Source organism: Bos taurus, chromosome 17 (genome assembly GCF_002263795.3).
Source record: "Bos taurus isolate L1 Dominette 01449 registration number 42190680 breed Hereford chromosome 17, ARS-UCD2.0, whole genome shotgun sequence".
NCBI lineage: Eukaryota > Metazoa > Chordata > Mammalia > Artiodactyla > Bovidae > Bos > Bos taurus.
This window is the reverse complement of record NC_037344.1, coordinates 53,287,808-53,306,586: the sequence shown is the minus strand read 5'-3', so window position 1 is coordinate 53,306,586 and position 18,779 is coordinate 53,287,808. Positions and strand designations below refer to the sequence as shown.

Here is an 18,779-nt window from a genome sequence, read left to right as displayed (position 1 = left end):
AGGGGTCTTCCATTCTGACACACCCCCACCTCCACTCCCATGTTCAGGGACCCAGACCTGAGATGGGGCCCCCTCCGCAGGCGTCACACTCACACAGACATGCCCTTGTCTCCAGAGCCGCTCGGCTTGTGAGCAAGACAGTGGGTGCGCGCCTTGAAGTGGAGAGCTCAGCATTGACGTTCAGCCTTGCCCATTTAAAAAAGAAAAAGGTTCCTCGTCCCCCTCTTCAGCCACTCCCTGCTGCTCCCTCTCTTTCACGGCACAGTTGTTCTCTTTCCAGCGTCCACTGCCAAGCTCATATACTGTCCCCCCCTCCATGCAGATGCTCTGTGGACACTTGGCCTGAATGGTATCCCCCTTCCTCAGAAGGCACAGCAACCCACTTGGTCCTGTTACGTTGAGACCGAGCTTTTATCACTTTCACGAGGAAAAGCCAGGGGAAAGACAGGGGCAGTTATTCCTGCCTTCCTGTCATATCAACTCTCAGGAAACTCACTCACCTCGTCCATCAAGACCCAGGGGTCTCTGTTTAGCACCTTTTGGGCCTCCACTGTGTACTGGGCAGTAAGCTGGGTCCTAGGGAGGCAGTGTGAGCCAACTGACATGGTCCCTGTCCTCACGGGGACAGGGAGGATGGGTTCAGGGAGGCGGAGACACAGCCAGGAGCCAGCAAGTGGATTGCAGTTCGAGCTGTAGGAGAATGGGAGCAGGGTGATGCAAAGAAGCCCTCCTAGATGCTGTGGGCGGGAAGGAGTGAGATGAGAACAGGAGAGAAAAGGTTACACAGGCCAAGAGGCAGAAGCCAGCCTGAGGAATGGCAGGGGAGGCCAGGGAGGCTGGAGCCAGGCGGACGAGGAGGAGGGGACGGAGAGGGGCCTTCTCCGCCTGATGAGGAGTTGGGATTTTGCTCCGAGATCAGTGTTATGCTCTGTATGATCTCTGTTTTGAAACTGTCTCTTGAGCTCTGCTGAAGGCTGGGCGGGGCAGCTGCGGAGCAAGGTGCTGCTCCAGCCAGACGAGGGACGGAGGGCTCAGGTGTGGATGGGGCGGCTGGCAAGGGCAGCCGTGGGTGGGCCGAGGGTCTCTGGAGATGGAGTTAGGCGTGGCGAGAAGGGAGGACTCCAGGGTGCTGTCCAGCTGTATCCCAGGCAGATTTCAGGGCCATCGCCAGCCGTGGGAGCGCCGGTTAGGATGGGCGACGTTAGGAGCTGAACTTGGGGGATGGGTTAGTTTGGAGCTGTCTGGGATAATAGAGCAAGAAAGTCGAGGGAGAAGTAGGTGAGTGAGTGTTGAACTTGTGTGTGTGTGTGTGAGTGCTGGAATTTCTTGGGAATTTGGTGGCACTACAGACCCTTCCCCCAGAATAACCAACGTGTATGCATTCCATAAATGTCTGCCCCAGGCCAGGCACCTGTGCTGAGCCCTGGATGAGCTGTTGTCAACACAGCCAGGTTGGTCTAACCTTCGATCTTGGAGAGTAACCTTAAAACTGCGTATATAATTACCCTGCAGTTAGTGAGCAATTGGAAGACACAGGTGACTTGGTGGACATAGGAGTAGCTCGGGTGTGTGGCTCCCGGTGGGTCCATGAACCCTTTCGAGTCCATGCCAGGGCCATGGGGTCAGAACCTCAGATGTCCACCCTCAACTTGTAACCTCCCAGCTGACCTGAGTTGCTCTCCCTGGGTGTCAACCTGCGTTTCTCTTTTCTTCCTCTTCCCCCACCTCCCAACCCCAAGGATCTGGAAGGAGTGCCACCCTCCAAAAAGATGAAACTGGAGGCTTCGCAACAGAACTCCGAGGAGATGTAGACGCCGAGTTCAGTCCTCTGATCCACGTCTCACGGGAGATCCATCCGCAGGCTTAGTTGTTGAACAACCTCACCCGAGCAGATCCCTGTCGGGTGCAAAGGGAACTACTAACTTAACAAGTTTGCCAAGTGCAAATCCAAGAAAACCTAGAACGGCGTAACTTCTCAGACACTGAAGAACTTTCTGCTGTGAAGCAAAACACTCGAATCTTGAAGTGACTGTCCTGGGGAAGGCGGGGTCGACAGCTCAGGAGCGTCTGGACACTGTCTCTGAAGCCAAGATTACATTTGTGTTGCTGCTGTATTTTTTTTTTTTTTCCTCCCCACTCCTCTATTTAATGATATAAGCTATTTGAGGGTGGTACTGATCAGGAATTCGCTTTTTCATCGGGGCTTTTCACTGTTCAACCGATATTCCTTCCGCTTTCTTTTTTTGTGCCTTGTGCCCTTGAGGTGACCTCTGGCATGTTTTCCTGGTTGTTTTGCATCTCCCCTTACAAGTGCCCTCTTGGTTCAGTTCAGGCAGCCATTGCTCCGGTCCTCGAGTCTTTCTCCTCCCTGCCTCAGGACTTCAGCTGGAGTGGACCAGGCAGGGAGAAGGAGAGCTTGAGGCCACAGAAGAGCAGGACCTCCCCGGCCATCTGGTTTCTAGGTGCAGCTGGGAGGCTGCAGGACACACCCTGAGCCCTGGTTGGGGACAGTGCTAGCCTCCAGGGTCCGAGGAGTCTCAGATGTCTGGGCATTGTCCCCAGGGCTTACTTGAGGCATCTGAACTGGTGTTTCCAAGCCCACAGCTGCCCAGAGGGACATCAGAGCCCTTGGATTGTTCTGGCACTTCCCGCCTCAGCCCCTCTCCCCCATATGGCAACCTCCCACACCTCCGAAGACAGACTGGCTTCTGCGGCTGATGGCAGGACAGTCTCCTTAAGACGATAAAGGGCCAGAGGAGGCTGGGAGCAGACGTCAGGAATAGCTGGTGCTGAACTTTTTCTCACAGGACGTCGCTTGGATTTCAAATCCACAGTCACCTGCTGCCCTAGTCTACCTCCCCAGCTCCACCTGGCCCCATCCGCGGGGGAGGTGAGGTTGCAGTCGGCTGAAATCCAGAGTCCACTGGCTTCTTTCTGCACACTGTTCCGACTCCTGGAGCCATCAGTTGGATCGTGTCTCTTTCCCAGGATGCTCCGAGGGTCCCCACGGGGGAGCAGGCCTCAAGGGTTGGAACTTGAAGGCCGGAAATGAGGCCCCCGAGAAACTGGAGAGCTTTGCGCTCCTCCAGAAAGGGGGCCCTGGGGTCCCTCCCCCGCCTCCATCCCCTGCCTGCACTGGGACAGCTTCCTGTCACTAAAACGGAGAAGCACCTCTTCTCCCCACGCCCCCCACCTTGGATGAACTGCCTCACTGTTTGGTTCTGAGGCCTGGTTTGCTCTTAATTCCTCTATGGACTCCTCAGACCCTTACCCCTTCTCCTGAGCTTTCTTTACTGCACTGGAGTTCCAACTCCCTTTGAGTTGTGTGAGGGGGGAGGGGGGAGCTCCGGGTTTTGTTGGTTGGTTGTTGTTTTTTTTTTCTGTTTGTTCGTTTGTTTTTGTTTCTGTTCGGCCAATTGGTGCATATATTCAAGTCCCACCTTTCACGTGTGGATCTCTCTCCTGACCACCATGGGGAGTGTCTGCCAGACTCCATTTTCTAAGCGTTTCTGAGGGTGAGGCTCTTCTTTGTTTCTGAAGGGAGCCAATCTATTTCCTGCACTTCAAGAAGAATCAAAATGTTCCTGAATTTCAAATACCTCATGCAAACATGTCTCCTGAAGCAAGGGAAGGGAAACACACACACACACACACACACACACACACACACACACACAAACTTTGAAAATGGTCATGTTGAAGTTAGGATGCCAGAAGGTTTCTGTCTTAAAAAATCCTTATCAATTTTGCCCCTCAGGCAGTCAGTTCTGGGAGAACTGTGTTCTGAGTTACCTCTCAGCGTATCTCAAGGCGGCTTTACCTCCAGATCCTATAGAGTTAGAATTAACTTCCTTTCTTTGCAGCAAAACTCCATTTGGATGAAAGATGAATCTGGATCTCTATTTCCTCCTTTTTGTTTTTTTTGGGAAACGAGAGGTGACAAGCAAGACAGCCGAAGACGAATCACAACACAGGCATCCGTGGAAATAGCAGGGTCCCCTCGACAGGCAAGGGGAGCGGACACGGTTGAGGGTGAACACAAGATGACGCCCAGGATACGAGGCTGTCATTAGTTTTTCTCTGAAGTGCCTGAAGGTAGGAAATGGGCCGGGGGTCCGGACCGACTGGGCCCCACCACGGCCACGCCAGGCAGAGCGGCCAGTGGCCCTGCACCCCCATCCACGCCGGCCAGGAAGGCCTTCCACGCGGGATGGTGAGACTGCAAAAACCACATGTGCTTCCTCCCCCAACACGGCCCGCTCTTCAGGGCCACCGCCCTGCCCCACGCCATCCTGCGCCCCTCACCCCTTCTCCCACCACGGAATCTGAGACCTTTCAGCCGGCCGAGCCAGAGGCGGGGGTCCTAAGCGAATGCCTTCCGCCAACACCAGGCCCCGCAGCCTAAAGGGCTCCCAGGGCGAACTTAACTCCCCGCAAAACTTGAAGTTGGGGATGCTGCGGTTACACATTCCACAAAGTGCTGGCACTTACACCCATAACCCGAAGGCGGAAGACCGACTCACAGGTGGTGACCTCCCATTACCAACGATGTCATGGTTTGGAATGTTCCATTATCAGCCAAGGACCTGGTTAGAGATATAAAGACCTTTTTATTCACCGTTACCTAATTGTTTTTTTTCTTACGATTTTTTTTTTTTTTGGTGTGTTGTACAGCAGTATAATTTTTCACTTATTTATTCCATCAGTAGATATGGTTTGTACAATGTACAATGGTTCCATTTCAGAAAATAAAAGAAAAATTCAAATCATGAACACCATGTGATTTTGGAGTAAAGAGTAAGATCCTGTGAGATTTTACTCACAGAGTGGGCTGCTCTGGTGTCTCCAGTGTGGCCCTGACTTTGTGTACAACTTGAACGCCAGGACTGTGGGCTCCCACATGGTGTGGGTGGGTGTTGTCGACCACCTTGTTGGAAGGCTGAGTTGGTAGCCAATTAGAACCCTGATATAAATTACAGCCAGGCCATCTGCCCCCCATCTTGCGTCCTGGCAGTGTCCCTCATTTCAGGAGTCTCTGGCCCATGGCTCAGGGGTCGATTCTTTGGTGACTTGCAACTCTGTCTTGACTCGCCTTAACAGCTAGTGACTCGTGGTCAGGCTGGATCCAGGACTGCCCCAGGGCCTCTCCCCCCACAACTCAGGCTCTTTCTTGCTCTCCAGCTCGGCCTCCCTCCCCCAGTGGACTTTCTCCTTTCTTCTCTGTCCAGTCTCTGTTTCTCCTCTCGCGCCTGAAACCTGGCCCTAGGTGAACCACCAGCTAGGGGCAGAAGGGGTGGGACAATTGTTCTAGCAGCCCTGTGCTAAGTCACCGTGTTGCCCGACCTGGAGGCAAACGTTCTCCTTTTTGTTTTGTCTGACTTTCCTCCCCACCCTGTTCCTTTTTAAGGTGTTCCAGTGTTTTTACCAGGATTGGTTGCTCAGTGAAATAAACTCCTGATATGGAAAGTTTATCCTGACAAAACATAAATCATAGGGACCTTGTTTGCTTAACCAAAAAGTGCCTTAGCGGGCACACTTTCACTCTCTCTGGTGTCCCTGAGATCTGTTCCCTGGGTCTCCAATTCTGGCTGAAGGTCCCTTCCTTCCAGACTCATCCTCATCACTGGATCTCTCCCCTTCCCTCTGCCATTCTTGTCTCCAGGCCCCTGGGTCTCTTGTCTCAGACATTCTGCTTTATCTTCTCCGTCTCTCTCAGCTTCCCTGTCTCTGTGGAGCTTTCTGACTTCCTCTCATCTCCCTTCATCAAGGACCAGTCATGCCCAAGGGCTGGAAATTTGGACTCTACAGGCATCACTTGAGCACCATCTGTGTACTGAGCCCTGGGCAGCATTGACTCCAACTTGACCCTTTCTTTCTAAGCAGATAAGCTGGTACGTTAGGATGCTGGGGACAGTTTGGAATTGGGGAGAGGTGCATTTTGATGGCAGGGGTCAGGGAGGCGCCTAGGATGGTGGAGGAAGCCCAGGCATGGGCCTAAGGAGTTCATTTTGCCTCGTGGATGCTAAGAAGTGGCTGGAGGTTTCTGAGCCAAGGCTCTGCTGGACTGGGGGTGGTGTTGCTAGTGAATGGCATGGACTGGAAAAAGCCAGACAGGAGGTGGGGGCAGGGCAGCTATGGAAGTAGACTGCAGGTGAAGCAGGAGGCGAGGAGTTGGCAAGAAGGCCCGTGTGCCCCCAGGTGATGTGAAGGTAACAGGCGCTGCAGCCAGGCGAGGTGGGAGCAAGTTTGAGAAGGCAAAGGCAGGCAGACAAAGCTCTGGTCCAGGTCCAAGTCTGGACCACAACAAATGTCACAGAAGTCCGCGGTTGGGCTGAGGAGGGATTTGAATTCCTGATGCCCAAGTTTATCCCTCACCTGCTTGAGGAATGCATATTTTCCTCCGGAGACTCAGAAGACACTGGCTGCCTTTGCCAGTTGCATTCCCCTCTTCTTCCGGTAGGGGGCCCCCTCACCCACTCAGCCGCAAGCGTGGCTGGAGAATCTGGGTCCCTCTCCATGGTAACAGCAATTGGCTCAAGGATGATCACGTGGCCCAATGAGAGTCAGCCCTGGAATTTTTGTGGGACCTATTGGGAAACACTTCCCCTAGAGTGTTGGCTGGAGTTGTTAAGTGGAGCTGCTGGGGCCACCTTCACTCCAAGGCGGGGAGAAGCCTGCCTGAGAATGAAGCTGAGACAGGAGAGAGTTGAAAGATGGTGAGTGTGAGCCTCCTGAGAGCACCACTTGGACCCAAAGTGTTAGTTACTCAGTCGTGTCCAACTCTGTGACCTCATGGACTGTCGCCCACCAGGCTCCTCTGTCCATGGAATTCTCCAGGGGATCTTCCCAACCCAGGGCTTGAACCCAGGTCTCCCACATTGCAGGCAGACTCTTTACCGACTGAACCACCAGGGAAGCCAACAGCTGGCCTTAAAACTGGCCCTCCTGAACTTTTCAAGTTCTTGAGCCAATAAATGCCTATGATCGTTTAGGTTAGCTTTCCCTTGGTCTTTCCCCACCTGAGCCCCCACCCCTCCAACCAAGGGCTTGGAGGGTCTCCTGGACAAATCCAGAAGGAGGGATGGTTGTTGAGATGGTAGCTCTGACCCTGACTGTTTTTCTCTTGGAAGGACTGTCTCTTTCCTCCAGACTTTGTTTTTTCAATGCTCCCATGTGACAGGAACTTGGAAGTTTCACAGCTGAGCACAAGGAAATAGAGGCTAACATAGACCTGATTTGGACTTTGGAAGCAGGCTTTTCTAGAATCCTCAGAGCTCCAGCACTTCAGAGCTGTGTGACCTCAAGTAAGTATCTTAACCTCTCTGGGCCCAGCGTCCTCATCTGTAAAATGGAAAGAATAACGGTGCTTCCTCAGGTTGTTGTGAGGATTAATACATGTAAATTACTAAATACATGTAAAGTGCTCCAGACAAGCCCTGAAAGTGAACGTGTTAGTTACTCAGTGGTGTCTGACTCTGTGACCTCATGAACTGTAGCCTGCCAGGCTCCTCTGTCCATGGGATTCTCCAGGCCAGAATACTGGAGTGGGTTGCCATTCCCTTCTCCAGGGTATCTTTCTGACCAAGGGATCAAACCCAGGTTTCCCACGTTGAAGGCAGATTCATTACTGTCTGAGCCACCAGGGAAGCCCATGGCACATAGTAAATCTCAATAAATATCAACTGCTGTTGTTGCTGCTATTATTATTGTAGTTATCCTCCAGCATGTCTAGACCCCAGAGCTCCAGCTGCTAGACCATGAAGCTCCAGGAGAGGCAGAATTGCCCAGCCCCAGCTGCTTTCGGCTTGTCCTCTGAGTTACACTTTGCTCCCTGAAGACTCGCCTCTCCCCCAAACGAGACAGACACTGGAGTTATCCACCCAGCTCAGCCCAGATGATCTAGAGCCTAAGTGGTGCCTTGTGGAATGACTGGAACCCCACCAGGAAACAGGCAAAGGGAAGACATTCCTGGCCAAGGCAAGGGCTTGAGTAAAGGGCTGGAGGTGTGACGATGCATCCCCACTGTGAGCGTTGGTGGCTCACAGCGTCAGGCCCAAGAGGGACCTTCAAGCAGAGGAATGGCTCACTGGAGGCTCATTTTTCCAGCATCTCTCCTTCATTATTGCTCTACCTCTACAGGCCTGGGGGGAAAAGGCCTCTAGGAGGCAAGCACCAGGATGTGGTACCAGGCCTGTTGTTCCTATCTCCTTCTAGGGTACCCCTGGGACAGACACTTGTGCCCATGGATGCCCTGGGTGACTTGGAGTCAGTGGCTTTCTCTCGTTAGACTTGACCGGAGATAACAATCTGCTTTGCATCAAAGAATCTCAAGAGACTCTTAAACTCAGCTTTTCTCCCTCAGGGCTCTCTCTAAGTATGAGCTCATTTGACCTCTTTGTAACCCTAAATGGTAGTTAGAGCAGGGATCAGCCTCCCCATCATAACAGATGAGAAAACTGATGCCAGGGAAGTGACTGAACAGGGTCCCGCAGGTACTCAGTTAAAAAGGCTGTGGAATGCAGCCTGTCTCCCACTAGACCCAGGGTCAGCAGATCCAGCCTGCCAGCTATTATTGTAAATAAAGTTTTACTGGCACACAGCCATGCTCATTCACTTACATATTGTCCCTGACTGCTTTCACAATTGGGAGAAGGCAATGGCAACCCACTCCAGTACTCTTGCCTGGAATATCCCATGTACAGAGGAGCCTGGTAGGCTGCAGTCCATGAGGTCGCTAAGAGTCAGACACGACTGAGCGACTTCACTTTCACTTTTCACTTCCATGCATTGGAGAAGGAAATGGCAACCCACTCCAGTGTTCTTGCCTGGAGAGTCCCAGGGACAGGGGAGCCTGTGGGCTGCCGTCTGTGGGGTCGCAGAGAGTCAGACACGACTGAAGCCACTTAGCAGCAGCAGCAGCAGCAGCTTTCACAATACAACAGCAGAATTGAGTAGTTGCTATAGAGACTGACTTGCAAAGTTGAAACTATTTACCACCTGGCCAACTGCTGCACTTGACTACACTTCCCTGTTGAAACTCTGTGGTTGAAAGAATATGATAAAAAATAATGACATTAATGGTAATAATAATAATAATTACCTACTATGTGCCACGGGCTTCCCAGGTGGCACTAGTGTTAAAGAACTTGACTACGGAATGCAGGTAGATGTAAGAGATGAGGGTTCAATCCCTGGGTCGGGAAGATCCCCTGGAGGAGGGCATGGCAACCCACTCCAGTATTCTTGCCTGGAGAATCTGATGGACAGAGGAGCCTGGTGGGCTACATTCCTTAGGGTCGCAAAGAGTCAGACAGTACTGAAGCGACTTTGCACACACGCTCAATGTGCTAGATAACCATGCAAGACTTTCCTGAATTTTTTATTGATTTGAAATGGTGTTGCTCAATGAATTTTCACTGAGTGTACCTGCAAAACCCACACCTGGATCAAGAAACAGAATATTACTTACTCTGGATGCCCCCTGCCCACTCCTTGCAGTCACTACCCTCCGAAGGGTAATTACTATCCTGACGTCTCTCTGCACAGATGTTTTCTAAATGTTTGAACATTTTCTGAACTTTCTATTCATGGAATCATACAGAATGTGCTCTTTTGTGTCTGGCTTCTTTCACTCAGTAAGATGTTTCTGAGATTCATCCATATTGCATGTCATTGGCGTCACAACACGCTTCTGCTGGTGGGCGTTTGGTCTGTTTCCAGTCTCCATGGAGTATTATAAATATGCAAGATATTGGACGTCATTTCACCCCGGCTCCAATGTGAGAGGGGGACCAATTAGCCCCACTGTACAGATGTGAAGACTGAGGTTAGATACTGTGGTGCCCATGAGGTGGCAGAGCAGGTGGGAAGAACCATGAGCGCAGGTGTCCCTGCTGTCCTGGCTCTCTGACTTCATTAGTTTCTGGCTTGACATACCATTGTGACTAATGACTGTTATGGCCCCATTTATAGGAAGAAATTTCTAGAAAATGCACAAGTATGGAGACAACGTAGAGACTGATTTGTCTAGGGCTGGGAGCAAAAGATTGACCATAAGGAGGTCGGAGGGAATGATTTGAGGCAACTGGATTGTGGGGATAATTATACAACTGTGTGTGAACTTATTTGACTAGTTGTTTAGTCGCTAAAGTTGCAAAGTCATTTTAGTCATATCCAGCTCTTTTGCAACCCTATGAACTGTAGCCCACCAGGCTCCTCTGTCCATGGGATTTCCCAGGCACTTGCTCGGTGGTAAAGAATTCGCCTACCAGTGCAGGAGATGTGGGTTCCATCCCTGGGTCCGGAAGATCCCCTGGAGAAGGAAATGGCAGTCCATCCAGTATTCTTGCCTGGGAACTTGCATGGACAGAGGAGCCTGGTGGGCTGCAGTCCATGGGGTTGCCAAGAGTCGGACACGACTGAGCAACTAAACAAGAACAGTAAACTTACTAAAGTTCATTGAATTGTAAACTTAAAATTGGCGAATTTTATGGGGAGTAGATTACACCTCAATAAAGCTTAAAAATAAAAAAAACCAAACCCACAGGCATTTATTTCTCCACCCTCTATCCACACACACCCCCATCCCCACTCCGCCTCCCCCTGTGCCTGAATTTCCCTTAGAGGTGTGAAGCTGGCTGTGCAAACTGCCCAGAGCTGTTGAGCCATGGAACTGGCAGCTCCCCACCAGCCTGCCTCTCCCTGCAAAGACACGGGGGTCTCCTTGGCCAGAGGTGACATCTGAAGCAATCACAATCCTGTTTGGCTTTACTATATCCGACCTGCCGCCTGCCAGGGGCCAGAGAGCCACGCGCAGCGGATGCACCGGCCCCAAACTGTTTCTCCAAGTAGTCCCCAGAGAAGGTCGCTGCCTTTCAGTTTCTGCACTTGTTTATTTTCAAAGGGACGTTGCCAGACCGCTAGGCCACCCCTGCCCTTTCATGGTTTGTTTTATGCAAAAGATTTCAGGAAGAAAGAGGAGGTAAAGCGACCTGCAACCAATTACTCTGCTGGCAAAGAACAGCCACAGGCCCCAGCTGGGAGGTTTGAGGGATGTGTGTGAGGCTGAGATGCCCCTTTGTTACCCTGCCACCCCAAGAACAGGAATCCTGAGAGTGTTAATAATCATTGCAGGGGATTTTCTGGCAGTCCAGGGGTTAGGGCTCTGCCTTTCCACTGCAGTGGGCAGGGATTCGATCCCTGGTCAGGGAACTAAGATCCCGCATGCCATGCAGCCATAAAAAAAAAAAAAAGAAGAAAGAAAGAAAAGGAAAAAATAATAATCATTGCAAATATTCAAGAAGAAGAAGGAAAAGAAAATAATAATCATTGCAAATATTCAAAGTGGACATTGGAATAGTTAGACATCCATGTGCAAAAAGGAATGACCCTCAGCCCATACTTCACATCATAACAAAATTCTCCAAATGACTCACAGACCAAAATGTCACTCTAAAGATTCTAGGAAAACACAGAAGATCTTTGTGACCTTGGGTTAGGCAATGATTTTTTAAACGTGACATCACAGCACTAACTATAGAAAAAAGAATTGGTAAATTGGATTTCATCAATATTTAAAAATCAGGCTCTGCTAAAGACACTGTTAAAAGAATGAAAAAAAAAAAGGATGAGCAAATGATCTTTGCAAAACACTTACCTGATAAAGGACTTCTATCTAGAATATATGAAGAACTCTCAAAACTCAGTGATAAAGCAATCCCACCCCAACCCCCGCCAAAAAAGAACTAGCCAAATATGTGCATAGACGTTTCATCAAAGAAAATATGTGGAAGGCAAATGAGCACATGAAAGATGCGGCACATCATTAATTACTAGGGAAATGCAAGTTAAAACTACAGCAAGATACCATTACACTCCCACTAGAATAGATGAAAAGGCCAGAATGCCAAATGCTAGTGAAGATGCAGAGCAACATAGCCCTCCTCCACTGCAGGTGGGAAGGCAAAACAAGTACAGTCATTTGGAAAAGAGTTTGGCAGATCTTTATATGGTTAAGCCTGAACTTACCCTGCAACCTGGTCATCCCACTCCTAGGTACTTACCTAAGAAAAAATGTACAAAAGTCTATTGTGAATGTTTATAGTGGCCTTATTTGTAATCACCAAAAGCTGGAAACAACTAAATTGGCCCTAAATTGTGGTACAGTCATGAGATGAATGCAGCAATAAAAGAGGAATGAACTACAGACACCCAGGGTAATAAGGAAGCCTCTCGGATGCGTCATGCTAAGTGAAAGAAGCCAGACCCAAGGCTGTTCACTGAATGACTCCATTTATTAATACGTGACATTCTGGAAAGGGCAAAACCATAGGCACACGAAGCAGATCAGTGGTTGCCAGGGGCTGGGGCGGAAAGAGGGATTGATTGCAAGCGGTTGAGAAGGAATCTGTGTTGTGAGAGAGTGTTGGGACTATTCCACATCTTTTATTTTTTTTCAGTTTGGCCGAGCAGCATGTGGGATCTTAGTTCCCCAACCAGGGATTGAACTGGTGCCCCCTGCATTGGAAGCATGGAATCTTAACCCCTGGACAACCAGGGAAGTCCCACCACATTTGTTTGTGGTGGTGACTACATGATGGAGTATGTTCATCCAAAATCATGAAACAATACACTAAAAGGAGAGAACTTTAGGTAAGTTATTCCCCAACACAACAAAGCAAAAATAATAATAATAGCCAACCAAGCATCACATACTATGTGCGAGGCACTCTTGAAGCACTTTCCATATAGTAACTCAGGCAGCCCTCACGACAACCCAGAGAAGCAAGTATTAATCATCCCCAGGTTGTGAAAGTTTTGTGGCCGGAGATCTCTCACCTTCTTAATTTTCTCCCCTTCCTCAGTCAGGTCCGTAGGGCCTTCCTCCTTCTGTAACCTTCATTTTATCCTGTGGCTGTCTTTCTCCCATATCTATACAGGAAAGATTTCCACCTCACCGGTTCCACTGAGAGAGACACAACCAGCGGAGCAGAGACTTCAAACTTGAATGCCTACAGGAACCAGGCAGGTCATGGAATTAACAAAGCACGCTGCGAACAGTAGGGTGTGGTGGGGACTGGGGAAAACTGGAGAGCCAGGCTGGGTCTAAAGGGCATTGTCCCTCCTCAGCTCCAGCTTCTACTGTTATGGAACTGGAAAGAGCCCAGTATTGCCAGATCTTCTGATAGTTCAGGAAGATTCTAACACCCTCACATTTATATGAAATGTCATGATTTTTTCAATGTTAGCAAGTAAGTCAAAATTTAAAAAAACTTGTTTAGATATTAGTTTTTACTGTTGTAAAGGCATGTTCATCCTTTTCTTTTCACCCCAAGTACATACAAGACACAGAAGCAGAAAAGCTGTATTTAGTGAAATAAGGCAACATCTGAAGCCTCAAACCACCATATACAGAGTAGACAGGAGAGGTCTTCCCCGGTGGTCCAGTGGTTAAGAATTCCTTGGGAGGTGGGGGGCGAGGTGGGGGCCGGGCAGGAAGAATCCGCCTGCCAGTGCAGGGGACACAGGTTTGATCCCTGGTCCCCGAAGATCCCACTGCCATGGATCAAGTAAGCCGGTGCACAAGAGAAGCCGCTGCAACCAGAAGTCCGGGCACCACAACTAGAGAGGAGCCCCCGCACCCTGCAACTAGAGAAAGCCTGCACACAGCTTCGAGGACCCAGTGCAAACAAAAATAAAATAAATCCATTTTTTTTAATTAAAAAAAAAAGAATTAATCAAGTATGATCAGACCCGTAGGTAGGTATTTTAATAAGAAAAGATAATGGGGTTTGGTTAAAAAAGTCTATGAGATAGTTGGACCTCTACACCCCTGAATTCTGCACACACCCCGATCCTGCATAATCTCTGCTGACTGCCCCTCTCTCCCTTCTGCTGCAGACAGGAGATTTAGCAGTTGGAGAAATTAAATCAGAAATTGGACCAGAGAAGCTCGAGAATCAGAGGCAGTAGGCATGGAGGCATGCAGGGAGTGAGAGGCTGGCAGAGAGTTTTTAATAAGCTATCTAACATGGTTTAACTTTCAAAACTTTATATTTTATGTTTATAAAAATCTTCAAAAATCATAATTTCAAAATTCAATTTTAAGTTTGATTTCATTTGTTTGCTCTAAGCTGTTTCTTGTGTCTCATATCTTTCTTTTCTGCACTGTGCTAAGTTGCTTCCGTCGTGTCTGACTCTTTGGGACCCTATGGACTGTATAGCCCACCAGGCTCCTCTGTCTATGGGATTCTCTAGGCATGAATACTGGTGTGGGTTGCAACACCCTCCTCCAGGCGATCTTCGTGACCCAGGAATTGAACAGCATCTCTTATGTCTCTTGCATTGGCAGGTGGGTTCTTTACCACTAGCACCACCTGGGAAGCCCATCTTTCTCTTACTTGAATTTAATTTTTCTTTTGCTGGAGAATAACCTCTAGTAATTCTTTCAAACATAGCCTACACAGGAAAAGGACTTTTAACCTGTATCCTCCAAGATTTGAGGTATAATTTACATAAAGTGAAATTCACCCTTTTTAGGTATACATCTATGCTGCTGCTGCTGCCAAGTCGCTTCAGTTGTGTCCGACTCTGTACATCTATATTGATTTTTAAAAATAAATATTTATTTATTGATTTTTTAAAATAAATATTTATTTATTTATTTTTGGCTGTGCTGGGTCTTCGTTGCTTTTTGGTTTTTCTCTAGTTGTGGTGCCCGGGCTTCTCATTGTGGTGGCTTGTCTTATCGCAGAGCATGGGCTCTTGGGCGTGAAGACTTCAGTAGTTGTGGTTCAGTTCAGTTGAGTTGCTTAGTCGTGTCCAATTCTTTGCAACCCCATGGACTGCAGCACACCAGGCTTCCCTGTCCATCACCAACTCCTGGAGCTTACTCAAACTCATGTCCATCAAGTCGGTGATGCCATTCAACCATCTCATCCTTTGTTGTCCCCTTCTCCTCCCACCTTCAGTCTTTCCCAGCATCAGGGTCTTTTTCAATGAGTCAGTTCTTCGAATCAGGTGGCCAAAGTGTTGGAGTTTCAGCTTCAGCATCAGTCCTTCCAATGAATATATTCAGGACTGATGTCCTTTAGGATGGACTGATTGGATCTTCTTGCAGTCCAAGGGACTCTCAAGAGTCTTCTCCAACACCACAGTTCAACAGCATCAATTCTTCAGCACTCAGCTTTCTTTATGGTCCAACTCTTACATCCATACATGACTACTGGAAAGACCATAGCTTTGACCAGATGGACCTTTGTTGGAAAAGTAATGTCTCTGCTTTTTAATATGCTGTCTAGGTTGGTCATAGCTTTTCTTCCAAGGAGCGAGCGTCTTTTAATTTCATGGCTGCAGTCACCATCTGCAGTGATTTTGGAGCCCAAGAAAATAAGTCTGTCACTGTTTCCATAGTTTCCCCATCTATTTGCCATGAAGTGATGGGAGTGGATGCCATGATCTTCGTTTTCTGAATGTTGAGTTTTAAGCCAGCTTTTTCACTCTCTTTCACTTTCATCAAGAGGCTCTTTAGTTCTTTGCTTTGTGCCATAAGGGTGGTGTCATCTGTAGTTTGGGCACGTGGGCTTAATTGCCCCATGGTATATGGGATCTTCCCGAGCCAGGGATCAAACCAGTGTCCCCTGCTCAGCAAAGGCAGATTCTTACCGCTGGACCACCAGGGAAGCCTTCTATGGATTTTGAGAAACTTACACAGTCATGTAACCACCACCCATAATCAAGAGATATTTTCATCACTCCAGATAGTACCCCTGTTCCTCATTGTAGTTAGTTCCTGACCCTCTAACTCTTGGCAAGCTCTAATCTGGTTTTTGTTCATATCATCTTGCCTTTTCCCAGATATCATATAAATCAAATCAAACAATATATGGCTTTTAAAGTCCAACTTCTCTGACTCAGCATAATGCTTCCAAAAGTCATGTATAGTATTGCATTTTTGGAAACCTTTGAAATCCAGAGCTATAGTCCTCAGTGGTCACCAGTGTATGTGTATGTTTTCAGTTGGGGTGTGTGTGTGCGTGTGTCTTTGTGCTCATTTGGTCACCAGTGCTATTCACCAAATATTTCTGGCTGGCTGGTTTCTGGTCTTATGATCGTGTTGTACTTCCTAATTCCCTTGTGCTTGGGGTGGGGCCATGTGATTAGTTCTGGCCGGTGAGTTGCGAGTACACATCCCTTCTGGGAAGCATTTGCCATAGTGGCTGCTCTGTGGCTCGAGTCTGGGAGCAACTCTGACCAGCAGAGCACACTGTCAGCCTATAATGGATGTGTAGTCAATAGACAGGTAGCTTTCAGTAGAAGCACACCTTTGTGGTTTTAGTTAGTTCAGTCGCTCAGTCGTGTTCGACTCTTCGCGACCCCATGAATCGCAGCACGCCAGGCCTCCCTGTCCATTACCAACTCTCAGAGTTCACTCAGACTCACGTCCATCGAGTCAGTGATGCCATCCAGCCATCTCATCCTCTGTCATCCCCTTCTCCTCCTGCCCCCAATCCCTCCCAGCATCAGAATCTTTTCCAATGAGTCAATTCTTCGCATGAGGTGGCCAAAGTACTGGAGTTTCAGCTTTAGCATCATTCCTTCCAAAGAAATCCCAGGGCTGATCTCCTTCAGAATGGACTGGTTGGATCTCCTTGCAGTCCAAGGGACTCTCAAGAGTCTTCTCCAACACCACAGTTCAAAAGCATCAATTCTTCGGCACTCAGCTTTCTTCACAGTCCAACTCTCACATCCATACATGACCACAGGAAAAACCATAGCCTTGACTAGACGAACCTTTGTTGGCAAAGTAATGTCTCTGCTTTTGAATATGCTATCTAGGTTGGTCGTAACTTTCCTTCCAAGGAGTAAGCATCTTTTAATTTCATGGCTGCAGTCACCATCTGCAGTGATTTTGGAGCCCCCAAAAATAAAGTCTGACACTGTTTCCACTGTTTCCTTATCTATTTCCCATGAAGTGATGGGAGCAGATGCCATGATCTTCATTTTCTGAATGTTGAGCTTTAAGCCAACTTTTCCACTTTCCTCTTTCACTTTGATCAAGAGGCTTTTTAATTCCTCTTCACTTTCTGCCATAAGGGTGGTGTCATCTGCATATCTGAGGTGATTGATATTTCTCATGGCAATCTTGATTCCAGCTTGTGCTTCTTCCAGCCCAGCGTTTCTCATGATGTACTCTGCATATAAGTTAAATAAGCAGGGTGATAATATACAGCCTTGACGGACTCCTTTTCCTATTTGGAACCAGTCTGTTGTTCCATGTCCAGTTCTAACTGTTGCTTCCTGACCTGCATACAGATTTCTCAAGAGGCAGGTCAGGTGGTCTGTATTCCCATCTCTTTCAGAATTTTCCACAGTTTTTTGTGATCCACACAGTCAAAGGCTTTGGCATAGTCAATAAAGCAGAAATAGATGTTTTTCTGGAACTCTCTTGCTTTTTCAATGATCCAGCTGATGTTGGCAATTTGATCTCTGGTTCCTCTGCCTTTTCTAAAACCAGCTTGAACATCTGGAAGTTCACGGTTCACGTACTGCTGAAGCCTGGCTTGGAGAATTTTGAGCATTACTTTACTAGCGTGTGAGATGAGTGCAATTGTGCGGTAGTTTGAGCATTCTTTGGCATTGCCTTTCTTTGGGATTGGAATGAAAACGGACCTTTTCCAGTCCTGTGGCCACTGCTGAGTTTCCCAAATTTGCTGGCATATTGAGTGCAGCACTTTCACTCCATCACCAAAACCACTTTTGGGTATTTAAGCCTTTGCAATTATGGGTGTGGTTTATCACAGCACTGTCAGCCTGTTTGACCCGAATGGAATGTTTGCTTCTTTAGCACTGGGAAATTTTCTTTTACTGCTGCTTTATTTCCTCTCTCCAATTTTTCCTCTCTCTTTTACTTTCTTCTTCTTCCTTTCTGGAACCATCAGGCAGGTGCTGGAACTTTCGCTGGAAGAATCCTCCACGTCACTTAATTTCCCTTTGTCCTTTTGTCAGTCTTTGGGAATAAATTCTCAGATTAGTCTTTCAGTTTACAACTGTGTTTTCCAGACAGTCATTTTGCTATTCAACTTGACTTTTCTACAAAATCATAATTTTATATTCATATTTTTTTCCCAGGACCTCTGTTTGCTTCTTTTGCATATTGGTTGTTGCTCAATGTGTTCAGAATCTTCTGTATTCTTTCCAGGGCTATTTATTTTTTAAAGTCTTATGTTTGTTCTGTTAAAGTTTCCCTTTCACTTTTTAGTTCTCAGGTAGCTTTCTTCCAGACTGCTGACTTTCCTTAATTGTTTGCTGAGCTTTGCTGGTCTGTAACATTTCGTATTTGGGTTTTTTTTTTTTTTTTGGCTGTGCTGCAAGGCTTGTGGGATCTTGTTTCCCTGACTGGGGATTGAATCCGAGACCTCGGCAGTGAAAGTGTGGAGACCTGACCACTGACTGCCAGGGATTCCCTGTATTTGGGAATTCTTCTCTGCCTGTTTGCTGATTTGATTACCATGGAATGCTGCTTCTTATTTTTGGTTGAAGATGGTTATCCTATGAGGTTCTGGTAGAAGATGGTTATCCGGTGAGACTGTGTGGTCTTGTGGCTTGCTGGGTGTGGAAGCTCTTTGTCCCTCATGGAGTTGCTGGCTCCCCTGGGACACTGCCCTGCGTGTCCCCCTGTGCACTTGCTGTCGCTGTCCACTACTCGGTAGGAGGGAGGGGGCAGTCATCAGCCTAGATCCTTGGCAAATATTGCCACATTTTCCCCAAAACTGCCCTTG

General features: G+C 48.2%; 1 protein-coding gene and 1 long non-coding RNA gene across 3 annotated transcripts in view; both read left to right on the top strand.

Moving 5' to 3' along the window:
- BCL7A (BAF chromatin remodeling complex subunit BCL7A) overlaps positions 1 to 4,773 on the top strand; it is a 30,086-nt gene extending 25,313 nt beyond the window's left edge. For both annotated transcript variants that reach the window (XM_024977701.2, XM_024977700.2), the window contains exon 6: positions 1,740 to 4,773. In XM_024977701.2, coding sequence (XP_024833469.1) covers positions 1,740 to 1,811 — 72 coding nt within the window. In that variant the 3' untranslated portion in view covers positions 1,812 to 4,773. The remainder of the gene's footprint in view (positions 1 to 1,739) is intronic.
- A 6,900-nt stretch (positions 4,774 to 11,673) lies between these two features.
- On the top strand, positions 11,674 to 13,281 carry LOC112442004 (uncharacterized). The gene is made up of 2 exons (XR_003029962.2): positions 11,674 to 12,651; positions 12,939 to 13,281. It is a non-coding gene; the product is annotated as an uncharacterized lncRNA (long non-coding RNA).
- Positions 13,282 to 18,779: the final 5,498 nt, after the last annotated feature.